At 46.7% G+C, this 12,430-nt stretch overlaps 1 protein-coding gene across 7 annotated transcripts in view; it reads right to left on the reverse strand.

The window, feature by feature from the left end:
• Nucleotides 1-12,176, reverse strand: part of DCUN1D4 (defective in cullin neddylation 1 domain containing 4) — a 70,675-nt gene extending 58,499 nt beyond the window's left edge. The window contains exon 1 of one of the 7 annotated variants that reach the window (XM_036416665.2): nt 11,621-12,176. In XM_036416665.2, the coding sequence (XP_036272558.1) occupies nt 11,621-11,645 (25 nt within the window). In that variant the 5' untranslated portion in view covers nt 11,646-12,176. Of the gene's footprint in view, nt 1-10,797; nt 10,854-11,131; nt 11,155-11,620 lie in introns of those variants that run through there. The other 6 variants (XM_045572733.1, XM_036416637.2, XM_045572744.1 and 3 more) reach the window with 6 other exon arrangements.
• Nucleotides 12,177-12,430: the final 254 nt, after the last annotated feature.

Below are 12,430 nucleotides of genomic sequence, written 5' to 3' on the forward strand. Positions count from 1 at the left end.
CCACTCTCCCACTGAAGGACACAGAGCCACTCCATAGTTCAGAGTAAAAAACTCATCCTTTAACCTCTCTAATGTTACAAGAGTCCAGATTTAGGTTAAAGAGTGCAGCTTTGGCATCACAAAGTCCTGGGTTAGAGTCCCAGCTCTGGGGCATCCTAGCTGAGTGACCCTTCCCCTACCCAGCCTCGCTGTGTCTCAGTGCGCTCATCTGCTCAGCTGGAATAACAGGACCCTCTTCACAAGGCTATTGTGAGGATTAAATCAGGCCATGCATGCCAAGCATTTAGCACAGCACTGGCCCATTCCTATGCACAAATAAAGGTTCCTTATTTTAATCCCTATTATTATTGGAACGTGAAAGAGCCTAAAACAGACTGAATCTAGACGGTCAAAAAGTAAAGACAGTGGCTGGTGTGCACAGTGGTTAGAGCATTGGTCCTCACACCAAAGAGTCTCAGGTTCAATTCCTGGTCAAGGATACCTGCCTGGATTATATGTTCAATCCTGGTTGGGATGTATGCAGGAAGCAACCAATCAATATCTCTCTCACATTGATGTTTTCTCTCACCCCTCCCTCCCTTCCACTCTGTCTCTTAAAAAAAAAAATGGCCTCGCGGGGTTGGCTCAGTGAATAGAGTGTCAACCTGCAGACTGAAGACTGAAGGGTCCCGGGTTCGATTCCAGTCAAGGGCACATGCCAGGTTGCAGGGTTAATTCCCAGTAGGGGGCGTGCAGGAGGCAGCCAATTGATGATTCTCTCTCATCATTGTCTATCTCCCTCTCCCTCTCTGAAAAAAATAAATAAATAACTTAAAATAAACTTGAAAAAAAGAAAAAAAGTAAAGACAGGGCAGAAGAGATGATAAGGTGACAGGCTTTAAAAACACTGACTTCAATAGCCTGGACTTGAATGTACAGCTATCTTTCTCAGCTTCCTGTTTAATGAAGAATAAATAATCTAATTTTCGGAATGGCATTTGTAGAAAGAGATCTTAAAGGGAAAAAAAAAAAAAAGATTTAAATTCACCCTCAACAGAAAAAGAAAAAAATGTCAAAAATGTTATACAAAAACTACATTAATAGCTCTACCAAAAGGTAAGTTTTATATTTTCTGGTTTTTCTAAAATGTTCAATATCTCTAAAAATAAATGTAGGGCTAAAAGTGAGCTAAAAAAAAAAAAAAAGGATGGAGCCCTAGCCAGTCTGGCTCAGTGGATAGTGTTGGCCTACGGACTGAAGGGTCCTGGGTTCATTCCGGTCAAGGGCACATGCCCGGGTTGTGGCTTGATCCTCAAGAGTCTGGGGTGTACCGGAGGCAGCCAATCAATGATTCTTGTCATTGATGTTTCAATCTCCTTCCCCCTTCCTCTCTGAAACATACATACATATATATATATGAAAATACTTTCTCCACAATTGGAATCCACATTTAAATGCCTACTGTCACAGCAAATAAGATGCCTAAAATGAGGAAATGAAAAGAGGGGAAAGAAGGAATTCATCCTAGACCCTGATCCTGTTGGGACCCATCCCAAGAAGAATAGAACCAAAAGCCAAATGTAGATAATATCAACTGGCTCTGCTGTCATGATTCACACGCCTGTGAGAAAATATGAAATTCCAATATACCTGCAGGTTTACCACAGGATTACACACACACAAAAAAAAAAACACAAATAAAATGTTGAGTATTACTTCACTGGAAGTGGTGGGGCATCTAGACCCTGGAATCAGAATGCCTGAGTAAGATCTCAACCCGCCATTTATTTACAAGCTGTAAAGAGTTAACCTGAGAAGGTTAATTAACCTTTCTGCACCTCAGCTTCCTCATCTGTAAAATGGAGATAATAATAGTGCACAACTTACTTCAGAGGGTTACGGCAAAGCAGCTGAGCCAGCTCAGGAATAATCACCAGTGCCCTTTGTTCCTCCTCTCTCCCTACACCTAGCTTCTGACCTCTCTCTTCCCTTCTTCTCTCACTTCCTGTTGCCTCTTTTCAACCCTCTCCCATGTAGCTCCAGCCCACTCTCCCATCTCCTCTCCCCTTCACTCAGTCTCCCAAACTCTCATTCCGCAGCCACAGTCCTAGGTCCTCTCACCCATGTTGCTCCCTCTACTTGGAGAGAACCCTCCCCCCTTCCTCCTCCCCCGCTGCACACAGATCCTTTTCTTCATATAATAAAACTTCAAAAACTATACCCACATGACAGCTGCTCAGCCTCCTCTGAAGTCTAACTTTAATGGCGCCGTATCTGTTCCCAGCACACCCTGGCACTCATCGAACCCAGCAGCCACAGCTCCACACACACTTCCACGGCCCATTACTCTCTGCTGCTACCACTTAACCTCCTAGAAGGAAGCTCCTTAAACACAGGGACCACCCAACCCCGTCATGTTTGTTACAGCAGTGCCTGGCAACAGAGAAACCTCAAATGTTTGGTGAATGGCTGAGTGAGGAAATGCCTCACTTGGTGGTTCTGACATCTCTCTTCCTCTCCAGGCTCTCCTCTGGAAGCCTAAAAGGAGGCTGCCCTTACCCAGGGATCATTAGCAACAAAATCAGAAAAGTGCCAAACCCTTCTCTGAACACTTTTGAGTTTTACCTCCTGTAAGCCTTCAGATCGCTTTTGATCTGTCCTCTCCTCCTTTCTCCTCAGTCCAACCCCAACTCTACTCGAAGCACACCAGCTTCTGTGCTGTTCCTCAGTACAAGCCTGTTCCCCTCCTAGAGCTCAGCATGTGTGTTCCCTCTGCATGGAATGCCCTCACCTCCATCAGGTGTTATCTTAAAACCTTCACAGTGAGGCCTTCCCTGACCATGCTATTAAAATTACACCACCAGCCAAAACCAGTTTGGCTCAGCGGTAGAGCGTCGGTCTGCGGACTGAAAGGTCCCAGGTTCGATTCCGGTCAAGGGCATGTACATTGGTTGCGGGCACATCCCCAGTAGGGGGTGTGCAAGAGGCAGCTGGTCGATGTTTCTCTCTCTTCGACGTTTCTAGCTCTCTATCTCTCCCTTCCTCTCTGTAAAAAATCAATAAAATATATATTTTTTAAAAATTACACCAGCAGTACAGATGTTTATCAAAATTTATCAAACTATATTTAATATGCATCCAATTGTATAACATGTAAATTATACTCAATAGAGTTTATTAAAAAGCTACTAGAGCCGGGACCAGTTTGGCTCAGTGGATAGAGCGTTGGCCTGTGGACTGAAAGGTCCCGGGTTCGATTCCGGGCAAGGGCATATACCTTGGTTGCTGGCACATCCCAGTAGGGGGTGTGCAAGAGGCAGCTGATCGATGATTCTCTCTCATCGATGTTTCTAACTCTCTATCTCTCTCCCTTCCTCTCTGTGAAAAATCAATAAAATATATATATTTTTTTAAATAAAAAAATAAAAAATAAAAAATAAAAAAAAAGCTACTAGAACTTAGGAATTCTGGCTAAACAAATATTACTCCAAAAAGTGACACCAATGTTATGTTATTTCCACAGCTAATATTCTCAAGTCAGATCCGAAAAGATACTCAAGAAGTTATACAACACAACACCTCTTTCTTTTTTTTTGGGGGGGGGGGGGAGGTGGGGTGCAGGGGGAGGAGGATGAGACAAGCTTGTGATTAGGGAAAGACAGCAGCAAAGAGTTCCATGTGATGACATCCAGTGGGGCGACTGATGTGTGGCTCCGAGTCCTGCCTGGTCACTGCCAGCAAAGGCTTCCCCACAGGTGACGTCGCTTCGTGCTCCTTCAGTCCTAGTCACCTGGAGCCAGGACTCAGACTCTGAACCAACGAGGCAGATCACTGCTCTCCACAAGGGCCTCTACTGGGAACTGACCAATGACAGGTCTGGATGTTGAGTTTATCAGAAGTCTAAGGTGTAAGCATCAGAAATCAATTAGCTAATTTAAACTGAAAAGCGATTTGTTTTTCAAAGGCTATTGGTCAGTTCATAGATTTTCTAAGAAATCCAGACAACCAACTACATCAGCTACACAACCAAAACAAATGCCTAAGGGCACACAGCAAGAGTGCGCCATCTACCCAGCCAGGGCCAGCCTGGCCCCTGGGACCACAGTCTCCAAAGACGCTAGAAACAGAAATAGCAATAGCACAGCTGCCACCACTGTCCATCATCCTCTCCAAATGGCCTGTAGGTATACTCCCTGCTTCTTCCAACTCGAGCCTCCCGCTTCAGATTCGCACTCTGGGGTGGGTGTGTCCGTACAGCTCCGCTGGAAAAGGTAGTAAGTAATCCCCCAATGGGAGGACGGGCCAGGTCCAGGGCCCACCACAGACACATCATCTCTTCAAATATTGCTGATATAGATCAGCAAGTAATGACCAGTTCTCAAAAAAAAAAAAAATATTCACAAGGAAAAAAATACTCAAAGATAGAACTAAAAAGAATCATACCCAGAGATAATGCTATTTGGGAAGGGTGGAGGTTTTTTCATACTATTTAGTGTTTTACTAAGTATAGTAATTAGTTTCAAAAACTATAAGCTTACCTTCTAGTTTGACTATAACTCATTAACAACATTTTCTAATTAAAAGAAAAAATTCAAATCTGAAATAGCAGATAGTTTGTCTGTTTAAATACTGAAACAATATGAAAAGCATCCTTAGAGTTGAAATAGTCATGCAATAATTGCTAAAATACATTATTCTATTTAAAATGTAGAATTTCAACACCTATTAGAGAGAAAGGGGTGGGACTGGGTAGATGTGGGGGAAGGGGAAGAATGGGGACATCTGTAATTGTCTAAGAGGCTTAATAACAAGGAACAACAGCAGCCTGTAATCATTGGAATCGAGAGTCTAGGTCAGTGGTCAGCAAACTCATTAGTCAACAGTGGCAAACAGCGGCGAGCCGTAGTTTGCCGACCACTGGTCTAAACAATAATCCCTGGCTGGTTCCTCAATGGTTAGAGCACTGGGCCTCACACCGAAGGGTCAAGGGTTCAATTCCAGTCAAGGGCATGTACCTGGATTGCAGGCTTGATCCTGGCCCCAGTTGGGGCACTTGCTGGGAGGCAACCCATCGATGTGTCTCTTTTTCATTGATGTTTATGTTTCTCTCTCGCTCTCTCTCCTCCTCCCTCCCATCCACTCTCTCTAAAAAATAATAGAAATAATGTCCTCAGGTGAGGACTAAAAATAAAGTAAACATTAAATAAATACATAAATAAAATGTAGTTTTAATACCTTCTTCTACTTAAAATATAAGCCATAAATTATAATCCCTTTTATAGCCACAAATATTTTTAAATGTTCTGCTTAAAAGACTAATTCTCAAGAGGTACTTCTAACCTGAATCTCAGATAAGAAAAAAGAACAAGCTACGAAAAGCTATTAACACTAATTCAAGCTGATCAACTATAAGAAGATAACAGCATTAATATCAGATTCTCAGAAAATTAATTTCCAACTAAGAAAGTTTACTTTCTAAATAAAGACTTTCAATGACTAAATGTACTGTTAATATTCAGAAATAAAACCTTAAAACAAGGGAAAATGAAGAAACACTCTAGGCCCCTAACATCAGCCCTGTCAAGCCCTGCCTTAGCCTTCTCCACACCGGACCGCTCGATGCCAGATCTGAAATGTACACATGTACCTTCCCAGGCAGACTCCTGGCTCCTCAGGACATTCGCATTTATTCTCTTTGAGAATTTCTCCATGCCATTTACATTCCTCAAAACTGATATATGCATGCATTTTAAAAGAAATGTCACTTAAATTGTTTTGCATGTGGCTGACTTTGTCAAAAAAGGCACAGATAAAGGAAAGTTAGCATTCCCTGAAGAAAAATCTGAAGATAATGAAAGACAATTATAGCAGACTGGATAGCAGAAGGAAGAATTAAAATTTTCCAGATAATTCACAAACTATTCAAGAGTTAACCAGTTAAATTCATTCAATACATATATAATGACCTAAGGAAGATATCACGTTGGACAATAAAGCTGATATTAAGACATAGTCCCAGATTTCAAGGGGGTAATAATTTAATTGGGGAGAGAAACAAAAAGTAAACAAGCAGTTATTGTTATATAAGATAAAGTTGAGAAGAGAAGTCAACAGTACTTTGGAGATTCCGTGGAGGGAGAGTCTTACTAGATAGGGGAACAAGAAATACAATAAAGTTCCATAAAAAGTAGCACTGAGGACAGTAGGCAGCAGAAATCCAGAGGGGAGAAATAGTTTAAACTACAGAAACTGGTTCTGATGAGTCTGTATTTTAGTAAGCAACTGGGAGCCCTCAAGGTAGGGGAATCAAAAGGACAAAGATGATTTAACTGATGATAGAAAAGACAAATTTACAGGAGGCCGAACAGGGCAAAAGGATTACTGGTTATCCTACATCCTATATAACAAAAGGCTAATGTACAAATCAACCGACCAGCGGAACGACCGAACGATATGACGTGCACTGACCACCAGGGGGCAGATGCCCAATGCAGGAGCTGCCCCCTGATGGTCAGTGTACCCCCACCGGGGGAGCGCCGCTCAGCCAGAAGCTGGGCTCACAGTTGGCGAGCACAGTGGCAGTGGCGAGCGCCTCTCCCACCTCCATGGATGTGGGGAGCAGGCCTAAGCTGGAGTCAGACATCCCCCAAGGGCTTCCGACTGTGAGAGGGCACAGGCCGGGCTGAGGAACACCCCCCTCCCAGTCCAGTACACAAATTTCGTGCACCGGGCCTCTAATTATAAGAAAAGATGGATCAGATAGATCTAAGGTGGTGATGACAGATACCAGAGGGAACAAGTATGAAAAGATATGCAACCTCTTTTCCAGTACTGACCATGGAGAGAGAATAAGAAATGTCTAAGCTTTTAGCTTTTGTTATTAAATAAATTGTAGTTACATTACCCAAATGAATAAAACTGGCTTTGTTTTCCTCTTTGTTTTGCCTACTAAGAAGCTCAACGCCAAATACATATATAAGTTATAATGAATATTATCATAATGGCCTATTTCTATTATGTGGCAAGCATTTATGTGCAGTCTGTAAATATATAGTTTATTTTCTCTCTCTAAACAGGATTTTAATCTATACTTTGTAAGTCACCTCTAAGTATTTTAGAATGAGGTAGAAAAAAAATTAATAGATAAAAAGACTAAGACCAAGCCATTGACAGTTAGATAAAGTAGCTGGTTCAGGGATATAACCTTTAGGCTGCCAACCCAGGGCATTCTCCTCACCCTTCTCCCATGACAGAAGCTGAAAAACACCAGATTTCACTTTTTCAAACTCCCTCACAAGTAGCAGTGGCATGAAATCCATTCTAACTAATGAAATTGAAGTTGTCTCCAAGATGACCTACTGGAAAAGACTCCTCTCTGTTAAGAGGAAATTATAAATAAACAAACTCCTTCCCCACCTATCTTACGTCTGGTGCTGCAGCAACCACTTTGCAAACATGAGGCAAATGGGCCTGAGACTTTTGATAAGCCAAAATACTAAAAATGAGGAAGAAAAGGATGCAAAGTTATATATAGCTTCTTTTTTTTTAAATATTATTTTTTATTGATTTTTTGCAGAGAAGAAGAGAGAGGGATAGAGTTAGAAACATTGATGAGAGAGAATCATCGATCAGCTGCCTTTTGCACACCCCCTACTGGGGATATGCCCACAACCAAGGTACATGTCCTTGACCGGAATCGAACCTGGGACCTTTCAGTCCACAGGCTGACGTTCTATCCACTGAGCCAAACCGGTTTTGGCTATATATAGATTCTTAAGTTATCATTAAGATGCTGTACCAGCCTTGGAACCTAGATAGGAACATAAGTCTTATTGCTAGATTTCTTGCTACTAAAAAATAAGCTCTATTATTCAAGCCATTTTTAATTGAGTTGTGTTACTTGCCAAAGACATCCAAATTAAAAAAAAAAAAAGGTCATCACAAGGTCAATTTCTGACAGGCTGATTTTTAACTGCTGAGTGAACAATATTATTATTACTGAGATGAGAATAACCCAAAATACTATGGTCAAGACGCAATAAGCTAATAAAAGCTTCTGGGAGCAGCTAAAGATAAAAACAGAAAATTATTAATAACATTTTTAAAATGTGATCACGTGTTAGTAAGGGCACTTCTTTGCGGCAGGAACAGAGGAAGAAAAGCATAACTGTACAGAAGTACTCAAAGGTGGAGAAAATTAGGGAAACTTTCTTTTTTGGCAATGTTATAGACAAGGACACCCAAAAATCCCTCCCAATATAAAAGAGTCCTAAACATCTGTTTAAACGTATAGCTAAGTTCACAAAAAATAAAGGACCTCTCAAAGGGCCAAAAATCAAGGAGCCTAAAAACCAGAGCAGGAAGTGTAAGCTAATAATGTACAGAAACCTAGAGTTTGGAGGGCTACGGTATGTGGTGGGTTGTGTGTGTGTGTGTGTGTGTGTGTGTGTGTGTGTGTGTGTGTAAAGGATACCTGTGCCTTTTGGAATGTAATAGGAAAAGAAAAGAGGGAGGAAATGACTAACCTAATATTTTCTTTAAAAAATACCATCTTGAAGACAATTACAACTATTGTTTTCAACCTCTTATACTTTTACCCTTTATGAGAGCAATTTTCAGTATTAAAGGTATATTTTAAAACATGTCTATATTACATATTTATATATCACAAAGGATTTCCTGGATATTTCACCATGAACACAAAAATATAAATTATTCCTCCAAAAAAAATGCACATTGATCAATTTTTCAGCCATAATGAAAAGATCCATCATTAATCCTTCCCAATATAAAAGAGTACTATATATATTTGTAACCATACTGAAAGGTTTCCAAATCTTAGGACTTTTTGGTAAAATTTTTATCAGTAAGGTCATTATAATATTCTTCTAGTGACTATGTTACCAAAGGTTTCAAAAATATCACATAAGCCCTGGCCAGTGTGGCTCACTGATTAGAGTGTAGAGCCAAGGACCATTTTTTAAGGTTGTGGGATTGATTCCTGGTCAAGGACACATACTGGGTTCAGGTCTGGATATGTTTGGGAGGCTACCAATCAATGTGTCTCTCTCACATATTTCTCTCTCTCTCCCCCTCCCTCCTTCCCTTCCACACTCTCTAAAAAAAAACCAATGGAAAAAATATCTTTGGGTGAGGATTAACCAAAAAGATACATCACATAAAAATGATTTGTCATTTCTGAGCTAATCTTATGGGCCTCTATATTATAGATTTTTTAAATCATTGCATATACTAGTAAAGGGTAAAGGGAACCTGCAAAGGATGTAATGTTTGGGGAGTCTACAGACTAAGATGGTCTCATGTTATAAAGGCAGGTAAAAAGAAATTACAAGCCACAGCAAAAAAAACAAACATGAAAACCTCTAAAGGTCCTCCACTGAGTTTATCTTCCTCTAGTCTTATTTGCTTCAGCTTCTTTGAAAACAGAAGACATATTCCCTTTATTTATCTTCACATTTTCATGCTGGCTTTATGAATGGGACCACTCAATTCTATTAAGCCACCTCCATCACTCAATTCAAGTTCATCTTTTTTCAAAAAGTCTCTTCATCAGTGGACAATCCAAACAATCCAAGAAATACAAACACATTATATATATATATCTCCATCACAAGGGTCACATTTGCCTTCACTGCATTCCCACGTTTATAGAAGACTACACCTTTTAACTTAAGTGTTTACACACAACCATCCTAAATGCTGCTTTATATTGCGTTGTGTCTGGAATGTTTCTCCCACAACCTATGCGCGATGGTTCAAGACACTAAGCGTTTATTCTACAAATAAGGCCACCACATGCAAGGGGGAAATAACCAAGTGTCTGGGATCAAGAATCCAAGTGTGAAAGCTTGCTTGGTGCTACCCCTTCCACTGACAAAGGGAGGTCTGGTCCAGGGAACCTTTCCTAGTCCCAGGGGACCGAAGAGCCTCCCGAGAGCCCTCTGGGGTCCGCCGGGAATAAAGCACGAGTTCGCAGCGAAGGGAGGCTCCGAGGGGCGCGCTGCATTCTGGGACTCGTTTCCACAGTTACCCACGTGCACCCAATCCAACCGCGACTAGGACTACAAGTCCCAGAATTCCACAGGACCGCCTTTCCCCCTTCACGCCCGGCAACTGGAGCCAGACCCTAAAGGAAACCCCTAAAGCGCTGGGAAAGGAGGTCTCGCCTCCCAAGCACTACCGGGGGGTCTCAGACCCAGAGCCCCCTTGCAGGGAAGCGGGGTCCCGGGCCACCAGCCTCCACACCTGACGACCAAATGTTAGAAAACTGCGTCACAGCCTGCCAAATCCAGGGACTTGCCAAGGACCTCGACGCCTCCCCTGCGCAAACCACCCTCCACCGGGCATCCGGGGCCCGATCTCTCCGGCTCCCCACCGTGCCCCTACCCCTATCCCACCTCCCAGCCCTGCAGCCGGGGCCCGTGCCAGCGCTGACCTCGCTACCCGCCGCTCCGGGGGAAGCTCCGGGGGAATCGCGGCCAGCGCCAGCCCCGGGGCACCTCCCCCCGCCCCCTCCGCCTCCCCCCGCCCCCTCCTCTCTCCACACCCCGGAGCTCACTCCAGAGACCCCTGACGGGAGAGGGGGAAACACCTCCCCAAAACTCACCTAGCCCACCCCCGACCCCCCAAGCCCTGCACCGACGGCACCTGGACTTGACAGTCCCACCCCCAGCCCCGGCCCCTCCCCAGCCCCCCACTGCCTCCCAACTAGCGCTTCACCCACACCCGCACCTCTTGTACCCCTGCCCCCATCCGGGACACCCCAAACCCTGCCCTCCTTCCTCTCCTCTCACTCACAATGACTCCGTCCTCCCAACACCTGCTCCATCCTATTACCCCCGAGGTGCCACTCCCAGTGACCCCCCCCCACCAGCCTTCCAATGCCCCTCCGCCTGCCCGCCGGACTCCCCAACTATCTATCCCATCACAACCCGACCCCTCCCCCCACCACCATCGCGCTCTCCCGTTACATCCACCCCCCCCTCCCCGCCCGCCCGCCCGCCCACCGGCCCCGCTCGGCCGCGGCCCCCATTCCCCCACCCCATTGTTCCCCCCACCGCCACCGCCACCCCCGCCAACCAGCCCTTCTTCCCATTGTCCCCGCCCCCGCGCTCCCTCCCCGAGCACTCACCCGCCGCCTTCCTCGCCGAACCGCCGGCCCCGCTCGGCTCAGCCCGGAGGAAGCCCTCACCCCTGCGTCCCGCTCGCTCGCTCGCTCCCGTGCCGCCACCACCCTCCCCCCGAGCCCTGCCGGCTCAGCGCCCGCCACCGCGTCCACCTCCATTCACCCCACACACTCCGGTCCCGGCCCTTCATCTCCCGTCCCGCCCCCCCCCTTCCCCCAACACTGAAATAGAGCCAGTCCCCACCCCCTCCTCTCCGCCCTCCCCCCCAGCAGGCCGGCCCCTTCCCCCCGCGCCCGCGCCCGCCCCGCGCTGCCCCAGGCGGCGCCCGCCCGGCCCCGGGAGGGGTTCGGGGTTCAGGGGTGGCTCTCGGGCTGGGGGTCCCCGCGCGTTTCAGGACAGGAGGCGCGGGCACCGCGAGAGCCGAGTGGAGAGTGTCGGCAGCGCCCCCTCCCCCGGCCCCGGCCCGCTCTCCCCGCCCTCGCTCCGTTACTCACTGACAGCGGCAGCATCCGAGTGCATCTTCGGACAGCTCACACCCCGCCAAGCCGCCCCGGATCCCGCGCTCGCCTCGCGGTATCCCCGCCGGCTCGCCGCACCTCGGCTCTCGGGAGCTGAGGACCCGCCGCCAGGCACTCCAGCCCCGCCCACTTCGCCTCCTCCATTGGACGGATCTCGGCCGAGGGCCCGCCCCCTCCGCGCTTCTCATTGGACGAAAGGCGTGTAGAGCGCGCCGTTTCCCCGAGCGGTCCAAGAGGCCCCGCCCCCCCAAGTCCGATGCGATTGGTCCAGGCGCCTCGTTTCCCCCACCCCTCCTAACGCCCCTGGCGGAGACCACGCTCTGGAGTATCAGGTTGGTTCCGGCTGCTGTCACTCAACCCCGGAGCGGGGAGGGTTGCAAGCGCGTGGAAGGGGGCGAGGCTGGGGAATGGGTCCACCTTGACCCTGAAGCTCCGCCTCGCCGCGGGCGGGATTGGATTGGTGGAGCCGCAGACCAACCAAAAAGGATGGGTCGGCGCCTGAAACAAAGCACGCGGAGTGTTCCCAGAAAAACCCAGAAGGGGAGGCGCCGGGCGCCGTCAGAGCAACGGTGTGCGTGTCTAGCTGCAACTGAGTAGGAGAGGCAGCCGGTCCTCGGTGCCTGGCGCTTCGCGTCCGGGTCTCCCGCCTGCCTCGCGAGCACCTCTCTGCAGGAGCCCAGTCCGCGCCGAACTTGGACTCCTCTTGCAAGCTGTTTCCCACGGCTGGACACTGGATGAAGTATCACCGCGTCTTCATTTCCAGCAAACACGCTGGGGAGGAACGGA

The sequence above is a fragment of the Pipistrellus kuhlii genome, unplaced genomic scaffold, assembly GCF_014108245.1.
Source record: "Pipistrellus kuhlii isolate mPipKuh1 unplaced genomic scaffold, mPipKuh1.p scaffold_m20_p_1, whole genome shotgun sequence".
In the NCBI taxonomy this organism is placed as follows: domain Eukaryota; kingdom Metazoa; phylum Chordata; class Mammalia; order Chiroptera; family Vespertilionidae; genus Pipistrellus; species Pipistrellus kuhlii.